General features: G+C 41.3%; 3 protein-coding genes across 3 annotated transcripts; all 3 read right to left on the reverse strand.

The window, feature by feature from the left end:
- Nucleotides 1-2,053: 2,053 nt before the first annotated feature.
- Nucleotides 2,054-4,960, reverse strand: LOC116618735 (uncharacterized skeletal organic matrix protein 7-like). The gene is made up of 2 exons (XM_048725304.1): nucleotides 3,634-4,960; nucleotides 2,054-2,833 (listed from the first exon to the last, which is right to left on the reverse strand). The coding sequence occupies exons 1-2, from the start codon at nucleotides 3,894-3,896 to the stop codon at nucleotides 2,554-2,556; spliced, it is 543 nt and encodes a 180-aa protein (XP_048581261.1). The 5' UTR covers nucleotides 3,897-4,960; the 3' UTR covers nucleotides 2,054-2,553.
- Nucleotides 4,961-8,532: 3,572 nt separating this feature from the next.
- LOC5513201 lies at nucleotides 8,533-12,860 on the reverse strand. The gene is made up of 2 exons (XM_032382791.2): nucleotides 11,775-12,860; nucleotides 8,533-9,063 (listed from the first exon to the last, which is right to left on the reverse strand). Exons 1-2 carry the CDS (start codon nucleotides 11,946-11,948, stop codon nucleotides 8,677-8,679), a joined length of 561 nt encoding a protein of 186 aa, XP_032238682.2. The 5' UTR covers nucleotides 11,949-12,860; the 3' UTR covers nucleotides 8,533-8,676.
- A 2,646-nt stretch (nucleotides 12,861-15,506) lies between these two features.
- Nucleotides 15,507-23,855, reverse strand: LOC5513199. Its single transcript, XM_032382760.2, has 3 exons — nucleotides 23,622-23,855; nucleotides 16,426-16,497; nucleotides 15,507-16,261 (listed from the first exon to the last, which is right to left on the reverse strand). The coding sequence occupies exons 1-3, from the start codon at nucleotides 23,759-23,761 to the stop codon at nucleotides 16,120-16,122; spliced, it is 354 nt and encodes a 117-aa protein (XP_032238651.1). The 5' UTR covers nucleotides 23,762-23,855; the 3' UTR covers nucleotides 15,507-16,119.
- Nucleotides 23,856-24,081: the final 226 nt, after the last annotated feature.

Raw genomic sequence — 24,081 nt, forward strand, 5'->3', positions numbered from 1 at the left:
GGAATACCGTAAATGATCTTATAAACGCCGGGTGCATTTATTAAATTTCAAAGGTCCGAGGAGGGGGGGGGGATTCAATAGACAGGAGGCGTTTATTATAGATGGCCGAGGAGGCGCGTTCAAATTCGCGACAAATTTTAATAATATAACAAACACAAGTGCAGGGTTTTTAATTTCAGTCAGAATCACCTTAAAAGCCTGCGTAGCAAGCGTTTCTTGACATTGGGTAAGACGCTACTCGCTTACCAGTGTTGATTAAGAAAAACGCGATTTATTTTTCCGGAATTCGTTGGCCTTTTGGTTTTAAGCTCGAAGGGAGGGGAGCAGGGGAGGGTAGGGTAGGGGGAAGGTAGTGTATGTTAGAGAGTGGCGTTCAGTAAACACCTTTGCTTAGGGGGGAGGGGGCGTACTGTAGATATGGAGCGTTGATTAGATCATTTACGGTAGGTGTATGAATACTGGAGAAATAACACGCGTCGCTCACGATGTCTTCGTTAGCCCCGCCTTCCTGGACAATCTCGGTTTTGTAATTTCAAAAGAAGAAAAACGCCTTGCGACCCCCCTCCTTTTTCCCTTATATCTGTGGTACTAATGTAGATCCTCTCCTTAGTCCATTCTACGTCCTCGATTCTACCACAGGACTCCTGTCCCCATGACATCGAGTCAGATAGATAGATCTAATGTCTTGTCATGCCTAGGATTGCTCAAGAGTAAGAGTTGAGCGAGGGGTGAGCGAGAGGTGTTCAAGAGGTGAGCGAGTGGTGAGCGGGTGATGAGCGAGAGGTTATCGAGAGGTGGGCGAGGGGTGAGCGAGAGGTGAGCGAGTGGTGAGTGAGTGATGAGCGAGAGGTGGGCGAGAGGTGAGCGAGTGGTGAGCGAGTGATGAGCGAGAGGTGAGCGAGAGGTGGGCGAGAGGTGAGCGAGGGGTGAGCGAGAGGTGAGCGAGTGGTGAGTGAGTGATGAGCGAGAGGTTATCGAGAGGTGGGCGAGGGGTGAGCGAGAGGTGTGCAAGAGGTGAGCGAGGGGTGAGCGAGAGGTGGGCGAGAGGTGAGCAAGTGGTGAGTGAGTGATGAGCGAGAGGTGAGCGAGGGGTGAGCGAGAGGTGAGCAATAGGTGAGCGAGGGGTGAGCGAATGGTGAGTCAATGATGAGCGAGAGATGGGCGAGGGGTGAACAAGAGGTGGGCGAGGGGTGAGCGAGAGGTGGGCGAGGGGTGAACGAGAGGTGAGCGAGGGGTGAGTGAGAGGTGGGCGAGAGGTGAGCGAGTGGTGAGTGAGAGGTGAACGAGAGGTGGGCGAGGGGTGAGCGAGTGGTGAGTCAATGATGAGGGAGAGGTGGGCGAGGGGTGAACGAGAGGTGGGCGAGGGGTGAGCGAGAGGTGGACGAGGGGTGAACGAGAGGTGAGCGAGGGGTGAGCGAGAGGTGGGCGAGAGGTGAGCGAGTGGTGAGTGAGAGGTGAGCGAGAGGTGAGCGAGGGGTGAGCGAGAGGTGAGCGAGTGATGAGTGAGAGGTGGGCGAGGGGTAAACGAGAGGTGGGCGAGAGGTGAGCGAGGGGTGTGCAAGAGGTGTGCAAGAGGTGAGCGAGGGGTGAGCGAGATGTGAGCGAGTGATGAGCGAGAGGTGGGCGAGAGGTGAGCGAGAGGCGAGGAGTAAGCGAGTGATGAGCGAGAGGTGGGCGAGAGGTAGGCGAGAGGTGGGCGAGGGGTGAGCGAGCGGTGGGCGAGAGGTGAGCGAGAGGTGGGCGAGGGGTGAGCGAGCGGTGGGCGAGAGGTGAGCGAGGGATGAGCGAGGGCTGAGCGAGAGCAAAAGATGAGAGAAGGGTGAGCGAGTGATAAGCTAGAGGTGGGCGAGGATTGATTGAGAGGTGAGCGAGAGGTGAGCGAAGGGTGAGCGAGTGATAACCTAGAGGTGAGCGAGAGATAGACGAGGGGTGAGTGAGGGTGAGCGAGGGGTGGGCGAGAGGTGAGCGAGAAGTGGGCGAAAGGTGAGCGAGGGATAAAAGGTGGGCGAGGGGGATGATCGAGGGACGAAAAAACACTCAAAGATGGATTGCTTTTTTAATCTGTGTGTGATTGGACCTAATTACTGACTTTCTGACGTATTGGATAACGTTACAACATCATGCTTGGCGACTTGGCCATCTTATTTGTATTATTCTGTATTATTTACAGCAAAATAATGTGATAGCAACAAAGAAGGCAAAAACATCAATAAAACTTTTAAAAACTTTGAAAATCTGGAATTTTGAAACACGTTTCAGAATTTCCCTTCAGATTAGGCCTCATCACTCAACCACCTTACATGATCATCATCATCATCATCATCATCATCATCAGCAGCAGCAGCACATAATTGCACTCAGTCTGAAAGACACGAGCTTCTATTCGTTTCCATTCCATTCGCTTTTGTGCTAATTTAGTTAAATGCTGAGAACAACATATAATGGTTGAAGGTTTATTGGAGTCATCATTATCGTCATCATCCTCACTGAAACTATCTTCATAATTCCTATCCAGCATTTTTTCTGATGTTTTGCAATAATTCTTTTCTAGCCTCACTCCAGTTTAATATTCCTAGCTTCTGCGACGCTGATATAGGAATTTATCACCGCAACACCAAACTGTCGTCGAAGTGGGTAATGTGGCGTCACAGTCTTTGCAAACGCGCCATTCACATAGACTGTGACGGAAAATTGCGTGATGCTGAGAGAGACTGTAAACCAGGTGTTTGGTAAAGGGGACCCGAGGAGGCAATCACCGGTCGTGAAGTCTATTACCATAACTCCCCCAGTCCTGATGTAAGAACTCTGGATACAGTTGTCGGCGTAACCAATTCTGCAAAAAGAAAAATTGCACTATAGTCACCACCAGCAGCATTGAACGCAATAGGGCTTAATGTGGCTAGATAGGGGAGAAACGCGCATGGTGCATTATCGCAGGAAAGGAAAGAGACGCGCGCGGTGCATTATGGCAGGAAAGGGAAGAGACGCGCGCGGTGCATTATGGCAGGAAAGGGAAGAGACGCGCGCGGTGCATTATGGCTGGAAAGGGACGAGACGCGCACGGTGCATTATGGCAGGAAAGGGACGAGACGCGCACGGTGCATTATGGCAGGAAAGGGAAAAGACGCGCGCGGTGCATTATGGCTGGAAAGGGACGAGACGCGCACGGTGCATTATGGCGGGAAAAGGAAGAGACACGCACGGTGCATTATGGCGGGAAAGAGAAGATACGCGCACGGTGCATTATGGCGGGAAAGGGAAGAGACGCACACGGTGCATTATGGCGGGAAGGGAAAGATACGCGCACGGTGCATTATAGCGGGAAAGAGAAGATACGCGCACGGTGCATTATGGCGGGAAAGGGAAGAGACGCACACGGTGCATTATGGCGGGAAGGGAAAGATACGCGCACGGTGCATTATGACGGGAAAGAGAAGATACGCGCACGGTGCATTATGGCGGGAAAGGGAAGAGACGCACACGGTGCATTATGGCGGAAAGGGAAAGATACGCGCACGGTGCATTATGACGGGAAAAAGAAGATATGCGCACGGTGCATTTTGATGGGAGAGGACATTTTGAAGGCAAGAGGACATTAGTGAAGGCAGAATACATAAGTATGAATGATTGTACCTGAAATTGATAACATCATATCTATCGTTGTCCTGGATGTTGCAGATGACGCCTGGGAATATAAAATGGGTGCGATTATCATGACCCCAAGCGCGCAAGTCCATTGACACTGTGTATGGCTGGCCGATGACACCACTTGCAGCTGACGTAAGAAATCGGACATAGCAGACTATCGTTCTCGTCAAAGATGCGTCCATCTGAATGTAATCAGGGTTCACTTGATAGGCGGGGCAATCCCGGGAATAGTATGGCATTGACGTCATTGCTGTTGACAAAAAGCAAAAACAGATATTACAAAGTTAAAAACAATAAACCTCATCATCAAACAAAATGAACTCAGAAGAGGCAAGGAGAAACTTACCAATTAACTCGACCCGAGATCCCTTGAACTGCGCAGGGCATGAGCATGCCACAGGGTTTCCACCAAGACACTCGCCTCTATTGACGCAAGAGTTTTTCATTCCCATAATTCATCGCAAGCCGACCTTTTCCTTCCCATAATTCATCGCAAGCCAACATTTTCCTTCCCATAATTCATCGCAAACCCACCTCTTCCTTCCCATAATTCATCGCAAGCCCACCTTTTCCTTCCCATAATTCATCGCAAGCCCACCTTTTCCTTCCCGCCTAAAGACCTATATACTTAATTAGTCCTCTTTCGTTTCTCTTACTTAATCGTGGCGTTCTTACCTCTGAAAGGATATTCAAAGTAGACCATGTGTGGACTGGGCACAAAATCACTGGGATTCACTGTCTTTGTGCTCTTGTTTAGTTCGCACGCGGACGTCATCTTATTAAAATTGATACTGTAGCACTTTTCTCGCTTCTTTCTTCGTTTAAAGCAGAAATGCATGTGCTCCACAAAAAATGACTCGAGAACATGACCCCTGAGCTGGTGTCAGTCGATGGAAGGAGTATAGCATTTTGAGGTCAGCATTTTCCTACACATGCAAAGAAGCAGGGATCCAAGGAACTCTAGCCGTTTAGTAGGTGCCATCAAAATATAAAATCAAAGAAATGCCTGACATCGTAGTACGTAAGAATACACCTAGACATGAAGTCCGTGTCAAGCTAGACTGTCTACTCATGCTAATAGGCCATTCCAGCTATGATCATGCGCGCGCACTTTACATGGAAACCTGCTGTCATGCACTGCGCACTTTGTAAGGTGCAAGCTTAAACAAGTATAAAAGGCGCGCCTGGTCCAAATCGTCATTCTCGCTAGACTTTGTCGAGTGCAGAGCTCCATAAAAATAAACAAAAAAGTAATGATTAAGTTCGAAATAATGTTTTAAACATCAATAGTGCAAAAACAACTAAATTTTTAATCTTCTCTAGTGACTGGACAAAAAGGAAAAGAACGATTTTCTTCGATAACTTTTAGTGTTTATGACACATAGTTGGTGGAAAGAAAGTTGGTAGAGCTCTGCACTACTTGACGGTTTGAGTGAGTCGCCATCTGCCCATGGGCTCCTTTTATACCGCAGGTGCAGCCCCTGGGCGCCCCCGCACATCATGGATATTTTATACCGCAGGTGCAGCCCCTGGGCGCCCCCGCACAACATGGGTATTTTATACCGCAGGTGCAGCCCCTGGGCGCCCCCGCACATCATGGATATTTTATACCGCAGGTCCATCCAAAGGCGCTCTGCATTTTGGTAGTTGCGGTAGTGGTGCGCGCGCAAGCTGACAGCCGGAATATTTGCCTGGTGTCGCCATAGTCACTATTTCTTTTGTTTTTAATGTTAACTTAAAGCGAGAAGGACACTTAGGATTTTAATCCTATCATGCAAACGAGGAACGTGTACAGGAACGCTCTTGTTTGTGAAGACAGCTAGTTGCCAAGCGCCTAACAAAAAAAACCCTTATAGGTAGCTAAGAAACCAAGACAATCATTTACAAAAAAAAATGAGTACAAAAAACTGATTGCTAAAATGTGTGCACGGAAAATGCAAAAAAAACATATTTGATGATTGAAGAGTTTCAAGGCTTTTTTCTTTGCTATCTTTACTTGTTACTTTGTTTTTGATAAAACTTCTACCTTTTCTCTCGTAGCGATGCATATTTACAATAACTGCCCAAATTATTAAAGTTATGGTGGAACAATCCAGCCAGCGTTTCTAGTAACCTTGGAAACATTGCAAACATTAGGGGATATTGAAAACGAAAAATCGTAAAGCAGAACCAAAACGGGAAATACCACAAAGTGAAAATTATAAGAGAAGAAGTATGAATGATAGGTAAAACTGTGTACAGCTTTTTCCTTCACCGACAAAAAAGGTTGCAATTCCCACTTTTTCTGTCAATGCCTGGAAAAATTAAATCCGAACCAAAAAATGCATCAGTCCTTCAGTACCGAAGCTCTCGCGAAATAAAGCGCTACAAAATGCATACCTTGTATACAAACTTACCCTCAACTGAGCTATAGAGGTTGTTGTCCTCTCAACGAGTGGAATTCAAGAATGAACTTGTCATCACAAAGCGACCAAAAGATACATTTTTAAACAAAACAATTGTAAACAAATAGTATAATTGTGGAGGCATCGATTCAAAGACTTTTTGAGCGCAAGAACATTCACAAAAGCAGCCGTCTTTTACCTTAAATGTTTAATGTTGCTAGACCCCTAAACAGATAGATATCTTAACCCTGTATATAAAAATCAGAAAATTAAAGAAGCAATGGTTCACAAATAAAAAGACATTGAGGCCGCACTTTGATCCTTGTGGCTTGGAATGAAACACGTAGCATGGAAAGCTCCCAAAGAGTTCAAGAGGAACCTATCTAAATACCTACATTACTGGCCGAATTTCTCAGTGTCCTAAAAAGATACTTTAGTTCGTATAGAATTGTCTTTGTGAATACTATTAAAGACCAAATGTTAATTATTCGGTAAAATTGACATTTTTTTAAATTTTTAATCAATATTGTTAAGTGAGTCACTCCGCTATATGCTGTATATAATAAACCTCCCAGCCAGCAATGTCTTACTGCAATCGGAGCACGATACAGAAACATTGGGGAAAACCTCGTCCACGTGCTCCCAGTGCCCCTCCCTCTGCTACGACCCTGTTTCAAATGCTAAATCGCCACAGGCTTCCCGCCATCATTCAAATACCTTGAAGAGTTTTCATTTGCCAGCACTGGAATGGTTTCCAATTATGCCAACTCGCTCTCAGGCGCTGACAATCAAACAGTACCAAACGTAATTCCTTTAGTTTGAATGATGGAAACAACAAAGTGGTTATAGTAGTTGACGAGAGTTTGCGGGATATTGAAAATGGGGGTAAAACACATCGTAAAAAAAGACAAAAAGATCTCCATCACGTTTGCACTGATGAGAATAAGTAATTTGTGTTATTATATTAATGTGCACCAAAAGCTACCTGTAATTAGTGGAAACCACTTGAATGGTCACTCAGAAAACTGCAGTTATAATCAAATGCCTGTTTTGTCATCTTTATTTGCACTATTTCGCGGACGTAAACTTCCTTGAAGATCAATTTTTTTTACCTGGTTACTTTATCGTATGTAGATATGTTCAACATTGATATCCAACAAACTGACAAATATCACCGAAAGGTCATAATTTTTTCGTGTGGTTTGTTTGCCGGTGTACATTTTTGCAGTTATTGTCACAGAGCCGTAGCAGGACACGTAAGATTGGGGGAGGGGGGGAGGGAGGGGGGCACAATACAGAAACATTAAGAAAATATTGGGGGGGGGGCAGCCACGCCCCTTCTGGTCATTTCCTTATAATTTGAAAATATTGGGGGAGGGGGTCACATGCCCCCAGCCACGCCCCTTCTGGTCATTTCCTTATTATTTGAAAATATTGGGGGAGGGGGTCACATGCCCCCAGCCACGCCCCTTCTGGTCATTTCCTTATAATTTGAAAATATTGGGGGAGGGAGTCACATGCCCCCAGCCACGCCCCTTCTGGTCATTTCCTTATAATTTGAAAATATTGGGGGAGGGGGTCACATGCCCCCTGCCACGCCCCTTCTGGTCATTTCCTTATAATTTGAAAATATTGGGGGAGGGGGTCACATGCCCCCGGCCACGCCCCTTCTGGTCATTTCCTTATAATTTGAAAATATTGGGGGAGGGGGTCACATTCCCCCAGCTACGGCCCTTCTGGTCAATTCCTTATAATTTGAAAATATTGGGGGAGGGGGTCACATGCCCCCAGCCACGCCCCTTCTGGTCCTTTTCTTATGATTTGAAAATATTGGGGAAGGGGGTCACATGCCCCAGCCACGCCCCTTCTGGTCATTTCCTTATAATTTTTGAAAATATTGGGGGAGGGGTTCACATGCCATGCCCCCAGCCACGCCCCTTCTGGTCATTTCCTTATAATTTGAAAATATTGGGGGAGGGAGTCACATGCCCCCAGCCACGCCCCTTCTGGTCATTTCCTTATAATTTGAAAATTTTGGGGGAGGGGGTCACATGCCCCCAGCCACGCCCCTTCTGGTCATTTCCTAATAATTTGAAAATATTGGGGGAGGGGGTCACATGCCCCCGGCCACGCCCCTTCTGGTCTTTTCCTTATAATTTGAAAATATTGGGGGAGGGGGTCACATGCCCCCAGCTACGGCCCTTCTGGTCAATTCCTTATAATTTGAAAATATTGGGGGAGGGGGTCACATGCCCCCAGCCACGCCCCTTCTGGTCCTTTTCTTATTATTTGAAAATATTGGGGAAGGGGGTCACATGCCCCCAGCCACGCCCCTTCTGGTCATTTCCTTATAATTTTTGAAAATATTGGGGGAGGGGTTCACATGCCATGCCCCCAGCCACGCCCCTTTTGGTCATTTTCTTATGATTTGAAAATATTGGGGGAGGGGGTCACATACCCCCAGCTACGACCCTGTGTGTCATCATCAAAATATCACATGTCATCATTAAAACACCACATGACAAACGCTTTTTTTTTAACAATTTCGATCTGCAAAACTTGTATTGGAGTCTGTGTATGTGGATTTTCTCACTTTTGAGGAGCCATGTTGTATTCATGTTTATTGACGCATGCTGATTGGTTGCTACTCAGGCTCTCCCTCTTCCCACACTTTTTCCACCTTTTCCTCGCCCAAGCCCACCCCTGCAAACACAGTTTTGGTGTGTCCTATGATAATGAGTGGGGGCGTGTTACGGTGTGCTTCCGTGTACATTTCTTCCTCTAAACTCAAAGGCATGCGGAGGTACCTGCATTTCCTAACCGCTTCAAACATCTGTGCGAGCGAATCAGAGCTCGAGTTCAAATCTGAGCACAAGTCGTCTTGCGCGTACCCTTGTAGGATGTCCGCTGACACATTGGGTATTGTCACCTCTTTAAGATCTGAGTCTTTCGGGCTGAGGTACCGGCAGTTCTCAAGGTCTTTAACTAGCAACACTGCTTTAACAACCGCACGAAACTTGCGCAGATTATCCTGATAACAAACAAACAAAAAGCTTAAATATTGTCAACAACTTATAGTCAATAACTTAAAGTGCGACGCATGCTACTGTGTCGACCAATACAAAGTTTTAAGGTAATTTATTAACATAAAACGAGCCTAGACTTCACACGCGTAGAGTCTCTTAAGCCCTGTGCTAACTGCGCCAGCACCTGCCAGCATTGCTGGCGAATTCTTTTTTTTTTTAATAAATAAATACATTTTATTACATATATGTATACAATTTACAAGACAATACATTACGAGGTACAAGTTACAGTTTTTACACAGAAGGCGGCTTTCCCATTTCTTTACAAGTTTGCGCTTTATTTTTTTCCTTTTTTTAATGCTTTTCTTTTTACAGTTTTACAGTTCTTTTTTTTTTTTGCTTTTTTGTATTTTTGGGTATTGCTTTTTGTATTTTTTTTCTTCTTTTCTTCTTCTTTTACATTACATTTGCGTTTTTTCTCTTGCTAACAACGGCCGTCTTCAGCCACAAGCCACGACTCAAGGGTATTCCACCTTCAGCTTTTGGTTTATTCATAGCGTATTCAATTTTAGCTTTTTAGCGTAAAATAGAGTAAAAACTTCTGAAAAGTAAAACGCGTTTCTTTAATGAAAGAGGCGTTAACATGGTATTTAGCAATTATTAATGCGAAATTCAATATTTCGTGGTTTGGGGTTGTTTCATTATCCCCATACAAGACCACCCCTAATGTTAGGTGAATATTTTGCTGGGTGCATTTGGTTCACCAACGCTCAAAACTGTTCCAAAAGAGAAAGACATGTTGACATTTAAACAATAGGTCCTTTAGTGTGTAGATATTATTACACTTTGGCATTTGTCTGTTGCTTTAATTTTAACTTTGTGTAGAAAGGAGTTGGTTACTAAAATATTGTGATTTATCTTAAATTGAAGCATGCGTATTTTTGCTTCCTTGGTAGTGCTGAAAGGGTGGGCATATATCTTCTTCAAATCATCGTCTTTTATTCCATTTGCTTTTATTTTGTTTTCTGCAGTCGATTTTGCAACTGCAGTTTAGGACCTCACGGATCTTTTTTGCCGTAAGCTTCGAGAAGTCCTTGAACCAGTCTGGTTCATCGAGCTGATTGCCAGACGTGCGACTCGTCCAGTAAGTCACTAACCAAAACCAAACCATTTTCACACCAGTCCTTATAAAAGACAAAGGTCCTGCCTATTTTAATCATACTATTGTTTCAAATTATCTGATGTTCCGGTGTAATATACCAATTCTGTCGTAATTCCTGCCAATATTTCACAAGAGCGAGATAAAATTCCGGAAGTACATATGTATTCAGAGATTTGAGCTCGTCTTGACATTTCAGCGAAAAACATCCACCGTATTCCGTTTTCCAGTCAGCCAGGTTTTTATCCATTAGTCGTTTTATCCAGCTTAATTTAATTGCTCTTTCGATATCTTCGAAGTTTATTATTGCAAGACCCCCGTCCTCTATTTTTCCTATAAGCGTGGCTTTTTTTATATGCGGTGGTTATCGATTAGTTTTGAAAAACCTTTTGGAATTGTTAACACCGACGTGTTATCAACTAATTTAGACAGGCCTAGATTTTTGACAATATTTATTCGTCCTTGTATCGTGAGGTTCCTCCTTTCCCACGTGTTTAGACATTTTTTCGAGTTGTCTAGCTTATCGTAGAAATTAAGTTGATTGCTTAATGTGGAGTTTGTCGACAAGTTGATGCCGATGGCAAGAACGGGCTTTTCTGGCCATGAAACATCAATCACCTTCTTGACTTCATCGCAGTCAGCATTACCAAGTTTTATTGCCTCTGTCTTCGTATCATTTATTTTCAGACCTGACTTTGTGAAAAGTCTCTAAAAGGCGCATTAAGTGCTGAGCTGACTCAGCGTCTTTCAAGAAGCAGGTTGCATCATCGGCGTACTGTGAAATTTTAACTTCGTTTTCGTGAATCTTAATACCCTTAATATTTTGGTTCGCTTTTATTGCGAGTGAGAGCGCCTTGATTCCGATTACGAACAGCCAACCGGACAAGGGGCATCCCTGGCGGATGCCGGTGGTAAGGCTGAAAAAAGTTCGAAGCATGCCTATTATTAATCACGCAGCTAGATATATCGTTATAAAACAGTTTCACCCATCCTAATAAGCCTGCGCCGAATTCGAATTTTTTGAGGACTTGTAAAACATAACTCCATTCTATTGAGTCGAACGCCTTTTCAAAATCTTAAGAGTCCTATACCTGACAGTTTACCTTTGGATGCGTAATCCAAAATGTCAGTTATTTAACGAAATATTCTCCCCTATGTATCGACCCTTGACGTATCCCGTTTGATTGGTACTAATGATCGCTGGTAGGTCCTTTTCTAATCTGATCGCTATTGCTTTTGTAATTGCTGGAGAATTCTCGCTCGACTGACCACAAGACAAAGGAAATGTCAAAAAAGTCAATTTCTCATTTCCTTTGTCCTGATCAGTCAAGCGAAAATTCGCCAGCAATGCTGGCAGGTGCTGGTGCGGTTTGCACGGGGCTTAACGCCTCACTTTCTGCCTCCCTCTGCAAGGGGTGACGGTGGTAATATAAATCCGCGCGCGAGAAATCAAACGTGCGTACCGGTACATCACTTGATATAATTCTAAAAAAATACCTATATAGGCTAATAATAAAAACTATCGATTACTTTAGCAAACACACTTAGAAAACCTACCGATTTCAGAGGGGGGGAGTCCGGGTCACATTCGAACAGACTCGGCGTAGAAGACGAGCGGGGCCTCGCGGACTTCGGCACAGGCAGTTTTGTCCCCTCCGTTGAGCCATTGCTATCTTGTTTGCTTATTCTCTTTCCCAATCTCCCGATTCGTGGCGAACTCGCCGTGGTCATCTCGGGTGTAGTTCGTTCCAGCTCGGGATGAGCTAGCTTCGCGTTTTTCCGTCGTGAGAAAGTCGGCGTTTGGTTGCCTCTTGTGAGGAGCTCTTCGTTGATGCTTCGGCTCCGTGAATTTTCCACACTAGGGAGAGACAGCTTGTGTGGTGCTGTTTGCTTTTGTATCAGCGAAACCTCTGACAGGTTATTCTCACTTTTCTACAATCGATTTGAAATAGAAGGCAACGTCAGGCTGTTTGAATTCTTGTCTGCTGGCGGTCTTGTTAGCCAGACTCGGGACCCATCACTCAGCTTTCGTTCCTTCAATGAAAACTCGTACGAGATTGAAGGACTCATTTGTAGACTTCGACGCACGTGTCTAGGAGATAAGGATAAGGGATCTGTGCGCTCAAGGTCTTTCCTGTGAGGTCCAGTGCGTTCCCTTGGACTCTCTTGGTCTAGGTATCCGGTGGAGTAAGCTCTTCTAAGGCCAGTACGATCATCGTCATTCACACAGTGCTTCTATGTTCTTCGAGGCTGTTTACTTGGAGTAGCTTGGGCCACCTTTTCTGCTGTCTTCGGAGAAATGCATCCCGGCGTTGAATTAAGTTTCTCTCCGAACTGTGCTTTTTGTCTTCTATTATATTAAGCTTTTTAGCCAGGTCTGACTCCATGCTGGCGTTTAGAGTCAAAGCCCTTTGCAAGCGCGGACTGGTAAACTCTTTAGTGAGTAGATCAGCCATTGGCCAGGGTTACCACTGAATATCTGATAAGCGAAAAGTTTAAAATGAGACTTAAACAGAAACGAAAAACTAGACCGAAAACTTTCACATAATCTTGCTAACTCTCGTTATAAATAAAATCACATTCAGCTACAAGTGTTTCTCACAAGTACTTATAACAAGTCGAATGTTGATTGTTAAAATGTAATCTTCATATACGTAATAAGGATAGTTGTTATCGCTGACGCGCACTCTGATTGGGCCATTACGCACGGTAAAACAAAAGCTTTTGAATCAATGCAAATTGTAGCATTGTTCACGCCTAATTGACAACGCTTTATGAGCAAAAGAACTAACTATAAATAAAAGTCGAACAAATAGGGCAAATAGGTGGCTAATGTATCAAGGTTTTTTTTCAGTACAACGGGAGTTTACCATTTACGTCAGTTAGCGTTCTGGGGATCCTCCATCTATCACAACTTTGGTTTTGTTTGCGATGCACAATCGAGATCCCATAAGTCAATGTTATGAGCATTGTAGCTCAATTCTTAATATAGAGGCTGTTATAATTTTATATACTAAAAGCTTGAAGTATATATATCATGGTTTATAAAGACAAAAAGTATTAAACATTGGTCTTTTTGCTTAATATTCAATCTGTATTTGTTCTAAAAACAAGATCATATCAGTAAAATACTAAAGCTGAAAAGTACGACTGCTAAAAAATTCAAAGCCCCTCCCCCCCCCTTTACACGACCTTTTTTTTAGAAACCCCGCTTTTGGTAGTTAAAAGTTTTCGAAGCCCCCCTCCCCCTCCCCCCTCGGTGTATGTTCAAAGTCTGCCCTGAAGAAGTCTTATTGAAGACGAAAATTTGGCAGAGTCGATTTCCAGTTTTCGGTGTATTCATTGTTCTGGTACGAGATCACGACAGTTTGGGTTTTTTTATTCTATTCAAAGCACTAACAGTACGGATACAGGATTCCTTGGTATAACGGACACATCAACTATAACGGTCAGGAAGAAATACTCAACGAGACTGGAAAAGTAATGGCTGGAAAAATCAGAAGCAAATTACGAAGCTATCTGTGATTACGATTCTTGATTGTAATTTGTCTTATAGATTACATGGCATTCTCGTTAGTCCCCTTGATAGCTAGGGTGTTGAGCTACATGTAGGAACTGGAAACCCTAGCTGAAATAATTATTAACTTTTGGGTGAGGCACTGTCTGTAACTACTCGAAGGTAGCGACAATCCTTCATCGATCCCCACTTTTCAGCGTCCCGTATTCCAGTACTCGTTGTCCATCGTAGACTCGGGTCCAAAACGTCAAGCTCTGTAGCCTGGTACTCACCGTACAACTTTTTGCGCCTGAATTTCTGCTTCAAACCTATCAGTCGATACACCACCGCCCAGCTCGCCGCACCTTCTGGTCGACTCGCCTCAAGTTCGGAATTTTCCGAACGAATATCGGGCAGGCTCGAATGTATGGCAAGAGAGGACTGAGATTGTGTAATTCTTTTCGGGTCTCCAGGAGCTTCTTTACTTTCCTTTGTGTAACGTGAATGGTGTAAAAGTTTTGAATTTCTTGGTATTCGCAAGTCTTCCATTGAAACAGATCGTCTACGAACTTCGCTACCAAATCCACCCTGTCGATTTTGACCCTTTGTTCCAGTTACCGCAGCAGTTTCCAATTCCCATGCCGCTTTAGGTTCAAATTCTCCCTTCCTTTGCTTGGTTTTCTTGTGTGCTCGCGGTTGTCTAGCCTTTGACAGGACATCTACTGGTGGAAGACCAATGTCGATTGGACCTTTAGACTTAAGATCACAAACTTCTCGCACGGTATTCGTGTTGTTATTTTGCTTAAGATTTTGCCTCGAAACTTTGGCATGTCGTATTTCAGGCAATGTTTGCGTTTTTTTCTGCCTTGTTTTTTCCTTCTGTGAGTCTTTGAAGATCTTGCCCAATTTCTGTTCTTGACGATGGAGGAACTGGTTCCTTTTGAAAACTAGGAATGATCTCTCCTTTTTCATTTGTTTTTCCATCATGTTCTGGAATTTCCGTAGCTCCAGCTTGCTTACGTTCATGGCTGCCATTTGATTTAGCTTCTTAAAAAGGGAGACAGAAAGAGGAAAATAATAAAACAAGTTTTAACATAAAAACGTTTTCCTTGACAGAAAATTGTTAAAAATTGCTTAGCAAAATCCCTTTTCCGTCGGAGGATTTTCTAATACTGAAGTTTGACGAAGTGCTAACCAAGTATTTGCAAACGACCAGGTAATTAGCACTTTTTATATCAAAGGAAACTTAATTGCGAAGAGGCATTAAAAGCTGCTTGAGATATTTCCTTACAAACGGGTTTTTGTGACGATTCTTAGACGTATATTCAAATCTGATAATATCTAAAAGATTCCGGATTTGGCATTTATTTCCACCAAGTGTCAATTGATGACGATACAATAGGTGTTGGGACACGTACCGGAAATGACGAACATATTGGGAGTAATTCCGACAGAGAGATTACGGTACACGATGTAAGGTGGTTTGAGAACAGTGCTTGACAACAATACAAGGGAATGTTAAGGGGTTTGATAACACTGCTTGGTTACAATACAGGAGGGATGTGAGAGAATTTAAAAACAGTGCTTTGTAACAATAAAAGGGATGTGAGTGAGTTTGATATCAGTGCTTGGTAATAATAATACACGAGAAAAGTAAGGGGGTTTGATAACACTACCTGGTAACAATACATGAGAAATGTAAGGGGGTTTTATAACAGTTTTTGTTAATGTATGGGAATATCAAAGTTTTTGAAAACAGTTAATCTCTGGGAGGATCAAGCTGGAATCAAGCCTATGTTCCAATAGATTTTTTTAATAATTCATAACTTTGGGAAAGACAGCTTAAACATGTAAAACATGGTTCATGAAAAGAAAAACAAGATTTAATACATATAAGTGATATCTATGCAAGAAAAAAATAGCAGAAACTGTAAAGACTGGTTATCTAAATATATCTATACATATTTCTAGTATCCTCGGAAGGCCAAGATTATTGGGTCTCCCAGGATGCCTGGATAGCTGTTGTCACAAATATTTGAACTTCACATTACAAGTGGAAATACAGGAAAAAAAATTCTTTTTCAATACTTGCAATAAAAGAGCTCTCCTTGCTATTGTCCCATGGGTTAGGAAAATACTATTAGACTAAGAACGCACAATACATAAAGCTACCTTCTATGGCATGGATAACAATCTGCAATGCATCATGGTTGGCACACCACCTTGCACAAAGTCATCTACAACATTACTTTGAAACACATTCTACAAGAATGTTTAGTATTCCTGGATGTGTCTATACAAAAGTGCACATGTCCATGACATGCACAGCTAAGTGAGTGAGTAACCACCTGTCTAGAACTGATGTGTGAGTAAAAGAGCCGCATGTCTACAAGTGTAGCCAAAAGCCTAGTAGTAAAACTGGTAGTATCCCTCTGACCCATAATCTGTTGGTTTGCGCCTGGAGTAGTTATCCCTTCGTCTGTCATCTCGACGATCCTGCGGTCTGTTACCATACCGGTCATTGCCATAGCGATCGCCTTGGTAACCCCTAGATGAAAAAAGAATAGGAAATAAAAATTTGAAGACTAATTTACCAAATATGTGGCCTTTCACTACGTTTTCCATTCTGTAACTACTGTAGCAACCTGCAATCATGTTTGCAATGCTCAGCCCATTACTTGCACATACATTATAAGCCCCCTTGGGCCTTACCTGTCATCTCTTTGATAAGGATGGTATCTCTCTCCATAACGCCCCCCATGGTCACGCCTATCATCACGACGACTAAAGGAAAATGCAGGAATGGGCTCATTAGCACACCAACACTATGTTTTATCACTATGTAAGTCAAGCCTCAGTTATGTATATCCTTTCCAGGTAAAATCTAAATACCTTATTACATTTAATTTTCGCATCACTTTAATTTCGCGAATTTCGCGATTTAAAAAAGATTCGTGAAAATAAAGTGTCACGAAAATTGGAATGCATGAAAATTAAGTGAGTACACAAGAAGCCTTTGCTTGATTTTATTATCCTAAAATCGCGAAAATAAAGTGATCAGATTTTTACGAAAATAGGAAAATCGCGAAAATAAAGTGTTGAGAAATATTGCCATCTCAAAATCACGAAATTTTGACGTCGCAAAAATTAAGTGTAATAAGGTAACAGAATGATCAGACAATCTGTTTTTTTTGTATTGTTTTTTACTCTTTTTTTTTAACTCTGCAAAAATCCTGGTTTATGAAACAATAATGTAAAATTACTAAAAATATGCTAGACTACCATTGTTTTATTTAAACTTGCAGGGTAGCTCAAGTTTAGCAACAGTATAAGCAGATTAAATCAAGCTCAACTGAAGACACAACATCAACAGATTAAAGTACCAGTTTTGCAACAGCATAAGCCTATTAAATTAAGTTACAGTGTAGCAATAGTATAAGCCGATTGAAGTAAGTTCAAGTGTAGCGACAGTATAAGCCGATTGAAGTAAGTTACAGTGTAGCAATAGTATAAGCCGATTAAATTAAGTTCAAGTGTAGCAACAGTATAAGCCGATTAAATTAAGTTCAAGTGTAGCAACAGTATAAGCCGATTGAAGTAAGTTCAAGTGTAGCAACAGTATAAGCCGATTAAAGTAAGTTCAAGTGTAGCAACAGTATAAGCCGATTAAAGTAAGTTCAAGTGTAGCAATAGTATAAGCCGATTAAATTAAGTTCAAGTGTAGCAACAGTATAAGCCGATTAAATTAAGTTCAAGTGTAGCAACAGTATAAGCCGATTGAAGTAAGTTCAAGTGTAGCAACAGTATAAGCCGATTAAAGTAAATTCAAGTGTAGCAATAGTATAAGCCGATTGAAGTAAGTTCAAGTGTAGCAACAGTATAAGCCGATTGAACTAAGTTCAAGTGTAGCAACAGTATAAGCCGATTGAAGTAAGTTCAAGTGTAGCAATAGTATAAGCCGATTGAAGTAAGTTCAAGTGTAGCAATAGTATAAGCCGATTGAAGTAAGTTCTAGTGTAGCAACAGTATAAGCCGATTAAAGTAAGTTCAAGTGTAGCAACAGTATAAGCCGATTGAAGTAAGTTCAAGTGTAGCAACAGCATAAGCCTATTAAATTAAGTTACAGTGTAGCAACAGTATAAGCCGATTGAAGTAAGTTCAAGTGTAGCAACAGTATAAGCCGATTGAAGTAAGTTCAAGTGTAGCAATAGTATAAGCCGATTGAAGTAAGTTCAAGTGTAGCGACAGTATAAGCCGATTAAAGTAAATTCAAGTGTAGCAATAGTATAAGCCGATTGAAGTAAGTTCAAGTGTAGCAACAGTATAAGCCGATTGAAGTAAGTTCAAGTGTAGCAATAGTATAAGCCGATTGAAGTAAGTTCAAGTGTAGCAACAGCATAAGCCGATTGAAGTAAGTTCAAGTGTAGCAATAGTATAAGCCGATTGAAGTAAGTTCAAGTGTAGCAACAGTATAAGCCGATTGAAGTAAGTTCAAGTGTAGCAATAGTATAAGCCGATTGAAGTAAGTTCTAGTGTAGCAACAGTATAAGCCGATTAAAGTAAGTTCAAGTGTAGCAACAGTATAAGCCGATTGAAGTAAGTTACAGTGTAGCAACAGTATAAGCTGATTGAAGTAAGTTCTAGTGTAGCAATAGTATAAGCCGATTGAAGTAAGTTCAAGTGTAGCAACAGTATAAGCCGATTGAAGTAAGTTCAAGTGTAGCAATAGTATAAGCCGATTAAAGTAAGTTCAAGTGTAGCAACAGTATAAGCCGATTGAAGTAAGTTCTAGTGTAGCAACAGTATAAGCCGATTGAAGTAAGTTCAAGTGTAGCAACAGCATAAGCCGATTGAAGTAAGTTCTAGTGTAGCAACAGTATAAGCCGATTAAAGTAAGTTCAAGTGTAGCAATAGTATAAGCCGATTGAAGTAAGTTCAAGTGTAGCAATAGTATAAGCCGATTGAAGTAAGTTCAAGTGTAGCGACAGTATAAGCCGATTAAAGTAAATTCAAGTGTAGCAATAGTATAAGCCGATTGAAGTAAGTTCAAGTGTAGCAACAGTATAAGCCGATTGAAGTAAGTTCAAGTGTAGCAATAGTATAAGCCGATTGAAGTAAGTTCAAGTGTAGCAACAGCATAAGCCGATTGAAGTAAGTTCAAGTGTAGCAATAGTATAAGCCGATTGAAGTAAGTTCAAGTGTAGCAATAGTATAAGCCGATTGAAGTAAGTTCAAGTGTAGCAATAGTATAAGCCGATTGAAGTAAGTTCTAGTGTAGCAACAGTATAAGCCGATTAAAGTAAGTTCAAGTGTAGCAACAGTATAAGCCGATTGAAGTAAGTTACAGTGTAGCAACAGTATAAGCTGATTGAAGTAAGTTCTAGTGTAGCAATAGTATAAGCTGATTGAAGTAAGTTCAAGTGTAGCAACAGTATAAGCCGATTGAAGTAAGTTCAAGTGTAGCAACAGTATAAGCCGATTGAAGTAAGTTCTAGTGTAGCAACAGTATAAGCCGATTAAAGTAAGTTCAAGTGTAGCAACAGTATAAGCCGATTGAAGTAAGTTACAGTGTAGCAACAGTATAAGCTGATTGAAGTAAGTTCTAGTGTAGCAATAGTATAAGCTGATTGAAGTAAGTTCAAGTGTAGCAACAGTATAAGCCGATTGAAGTAAGTTCAAGTGTAGCAATAGTATAAGCCGATTGAAGTAAGTTCAAGTGTAGCAACAGCATAAGCCGATTGAAGTAAGTTCTAGTGTAGCAATAGTATAAGCCGATTAAAGTAAGTTCAAGTGTAGCAATAGTATAAGCCGATTGAAGTAAGTTCAAGTGTAGCAACAGCATAAGCCGATTGAAGTAAGTTCTAGTGTAGCAATAGTATAAGCCGATTAAAGTAAGTTCAAGTGTAGCAATAGTATAAGCTGATTGAAGTAAGTTCAAGTGTAGCAACAGTATAAGCCTATTAAATTAAGTTACAGTGTAGCAACAGCATAAGCCGATTGAAGTAAATTCAAGTGTAGCAATAGTATATGCCGATTGAAGTAAGTTCAAGTGTAGCAACAGTATAAGCCGATTAAAGTAAGTTCAAGTGTAGCAATAGTATAAGCCGATTGAAGTAAGTTCTAGTGTAGCAACAGTATAAGCCGATTGAAGTAAGTTCTAGTGTAGCAACAGTATAAGCCGATTGAAGTAAGTTCAAGTGTAGCAACAGTATAAGCCGATTGAAGTAAGTTCAAGTGTAGCAATAGTATAAGCCGATTGAAGTAAGTTCAAGTGTAGCAACAGTATAAGCTGATTGAAGTAAGTTCAAGTGTAGCAACAGTATATGCCGATTGAAGTAAGTTCAAGTGTAGCAACAGTATAAGCCGATTGAAGTAAGTTACAGTGTAGCAACAGTATAAGCCGATTGAAGTAAGTTACAGTGTAGCAACAGTATAAGCCGATTGAAGTAAATTCAAGTGTAGCAACAGTATAAGCCGATTGAAGTAAGTTACAGTGTAGCAACAGCATAAGCCGATTAAAGTAAGTTCAAGTGTAGCAATAGTATAAGCCGATTGAAGTAAGTTCAAGTGTAGCAATAGTATAAGCCGATTAAAGTAAGTTCAAGTGTAGCAACAGTATAAGCCGATTGAAGTAAGTTCAAGTGTAGCAATAGTATAAGCCGATTAAAGTAAGTTCAAGTGTAGCAACAGTATAAGCTGATTGAAGTAAGTTCAAGTGTAGCAACAGTATATGCCGATTGAAGTAAGTTCAAGTGTAGCAACAGTATAAGCCGATTGAAGTAAGTTACAGTGTAGCAACAGTATAAGCCGATTGAAGTAAGTTACAGTGTAGCAACAGTATAAGCCGATTGAAGTAAATTCAAGTGTAGCAACAGTATAAGCCGATTGAAGTAAGTTACAGTGTAGCAACAGCATAAGCCGATTAAAGTAAGTTCAAGTGTAGCAATAGTATAAGCCGATTAAAGTAAGTTCAAGTGTAGCAACAGCATAAGCCGATTGAAGTAAGTTCTAGTGTAGCAATAGTATAAGCCGATTAAAGTAAGTTCAAGTGTAGCAACAGTATAAGCCGATTGAAGTAAGTTCTAGTGTAGCAACAGTATATGCCGATTGAAGTAAGTTCAAGTGTAGCAACAGTATAAGCCGATTGAAGTAAGTTACAGTGTAGCAACAGTATAAGCCGATTGAAGTAAGTTACAGTGTAGCAACAGTATAAGCCGATTGAAGTAAGTTCAAGTGTAGCAACAGTATAAGCCGATTGAAGTAAGTTACAGTGTAGCAACAGCATAAGCCTATTAAATTAAGTTACAGTGTAGCAACAGTATAAGCCGATTGAAGTAAGTTCAAGTGTAGCAACAGTATAAGCCGATTGAAGTAAGTTCAAGTGTAGCAACAGTATAAGCCGATTGAAGTAAATTCAAGTGTAGCAACAGTATAAGCCTATTAAATTAAGTTACAGTGTAGCAACAGTATAAGCCGATTGAAGTAAGTTCAAGTGTAGCAACAGTATAAGCCGATTAAATTAAGTTCAAGTGTAGCAACAGTATAAGCCGATTGAAGTAAGTTCTAGTGTAGCAATAGTATAAGCCGATTGAAGTAAGTTCTAGTGTAGCAACAGTATAAGCCGATTGAAGTAAGTTCAAGTGTAGCAATAGTATAAGCCGATTGAAGTAAGTTCAAGTGTAGCAACAGTATAAGCCGATTGAAGTAAGTTCAAGTGTAGCAATAGTATAAGCCGATTGAAGTAAGTTCAAGTGTAGCAACAGTATATGCCGATTGAAGGAAATTCAAGTGTAGCAACAGTATAAGCCGATTGAAGTAAGTTCAAGTGTAGCAACAGTATAAGCCGATTGAAGTAAATTCAAGTGTAGCAACAGTATAAGCCTATTAAATTAAGTTACAGTGTAGCAACAGTATAAGCCGATTGAAGTAAGTTCAAGTGTAGCAATAGTATAAGCCGATTAAATTAAGTTCAAGTGTAGCAACAGTATAAGCCGATTGAAGTAAGTTCTAGTGTAGCAATAGTATAAGCCGATTGAAGTAAGTTCTAGTGTAGCAACAGTATAAGCCGATTGAAGTAAGTTCAAGTGTAGCAATAGTATAAGCCGATTGAAGTAAGTTCAAGTGTAGCAACAGTATAAGCCGATTGAAGTAAGTTCAAGTGTAGCAATAGTATAAGCCGATTGAAGTAAGTTCAAGTGTAGCAACAGTATAAGCCGATTGAAGTAAGTTCAAGTGTAGCAATAGTATAAGCCGATTGAAGTAAGTTCAAGTGTAGCAATAGTATAAGCCGATTGAAGTAAATTCAAGTGTAGCAACAGTATATGCCGACTGAAGTAAATTCAAGTGTAGCAACAGTATAAGCCGATGAAGAACTCAATATGTGGCACCTGGCAGACTAAATAAATAGGCACGAAAATAAACATATATTTAAAATCACATTTCGGGGTCGACTTTTGAATAAAAATGGACCAAACTTGCACAACAACCAGATATGTGATCAAATTCCATTGCAGAATTGTAACTTTAATAAAAATATTTAAGGAGTCGTTTTCAAAGTTTGAGCAAAAAAATAATAGTGTGAACCTTTTTATTTATTTCTTGTAAAAGAAAAGCAGTTTGATGAGAGCTTAAGTTTGAGCACAGCAAACGAAGTTTGAAGCCTTGGCATGATCAATCTGAAAAACAATTGACCCATTGAGATCAATCGATAATCTTAATTCATTGAAATTGATTGCCTCAGAAGATCAATAATAGTTGATACTCATATGATCCAACCCAATGAATCTGTTGATTATATTGATGCATATGGATCTCTGCATATTATTTGTTGGCTGAATTGATTATACAGTTTCTTCTCGATTGATTGGGCAATTAAGCCAGCTCTCATTTAGGTTTTAGGTTGGTAATTTTTTTGTTTTCGAATATTGAGAACCCTGTGGTACACACAAAGGCTGCATTTCCCTGGGGCGAGGCTGTGAAGGAATGAAAGCTGGCAATAAAACCCCCTCTTTTTTAATCCTCTGTGTTTGCCCTTGAACACAGTGCTGTGATTGGCAGAATTAAGTGTATCACTCAAGTGTCAATCCTGTCGCATTGACAAAGAATAGTCAGATCAGAACCTCAATATGGAGGAAAGAAAAAAAAACAATAAATGCATCCTTACACAAGTTAAAAGGACAAAATGCAAATCTAAATCATGAACAAAAGGCTGCAGTCAATGTTTTGTTAGAAGCAAAAGATGTTCTTATGGTTGTTCACACTGGCTTTGGGAAGAGCTTGATATTTTACATCTTTGTTAGTGCAAAGGCAAAGCAGGAAGGGTAAAACAAATTTTCAAATGATAACCATATTCCGTACTTCAAATTTAGGTTGCATTCACAAATTCTGAGAAATCATTATTACAGGCCATCAGAGTTGCTGTCGACATAGCAGAAGGTAACCTCTGTAGCACACATTTGACTTATTATTATCTTTATGCTAGCCCGCATGTAAAAAAAAGAAAACTTTTGATTGATTTCCATTGGCTTGGTTTGGCAGCTCACACCTTATTGAGGTCAAAGCACAGCCAGGCATGAAATATGTTCATAATCAGAAATCGGGTGATTTCATTGCCAGCTCTCATTTCTTCTAACAAGATTCCATATTTAAAAAACACAACAATTCGGACTAGCCCCGAATGTGAGCCACTAGCAGGTTAGCTGGGAGTAAGCTAGAGTGTAAACACAGACTAAGTGCATTGAATTACTTTTATGCTCAAGTAAAGCTCTACTAACTATGAGTGTGGACAGAGCAAAAGCAGTTTAAAGCGAGATGAGGACATAAATTAACCCAATCTATCGTATATTCGTATTTTCACATGCGAGTTCTAGTTTAAACATAGCATAAGGTGTAAACAGAAGGAGACTCACTAGCCAGCCGTCAGCCAGTTCTCGATGCAGGGTGGCGAGGCAATCGTCTTGCTGTTCACCGCCTTCATGTAGTCCGGGTCTTCACTAGTGTAGCGTTTTGCAAACATCTCTTCGTAACCAGCAATGATTTCGCCGGCCATATTGTCAAAATAAACTGTAAAAGGCTAGTTTCAGATCAGTCGATCAGCTTTTTGTTTGGCCTCGTGCTTTAGACACAGAAGGCTAGGATGCTAAGCACAGGAACCGAAACGTGTTACTCTCACCAAAAACACAGGTAAGCCAAGAGCTGACTGAAACAGATTCTCATCCAAACAGCTCGATTCTGCAGGCCTTCAATCCGTTCTGGCTGAAAAATAGGGCCTACCATTTTGATATGACGGGAATTCAAATAGACTACTTCGCAGTCCAAGCAGTTTGAGCGCCAGAGAAGGAGTCTAGATTACAAAGGACTAGAACAGCA

The sequence above is a fragment of the Nematostella vectensis genome, chromosome 3 (genome assembly GCF_932526225.1).
Source record: "Nematostella vectensis chromosome 3, jaNemVect1.1, whole genome shotgun sequence".
NCBI classification, from domain to species: Eukaryota; Metazoa; Cnidaria; class Anthozoa; order Actiniaria; family Edwardsiidae; genus Nematostella; species Nematostella vectensis.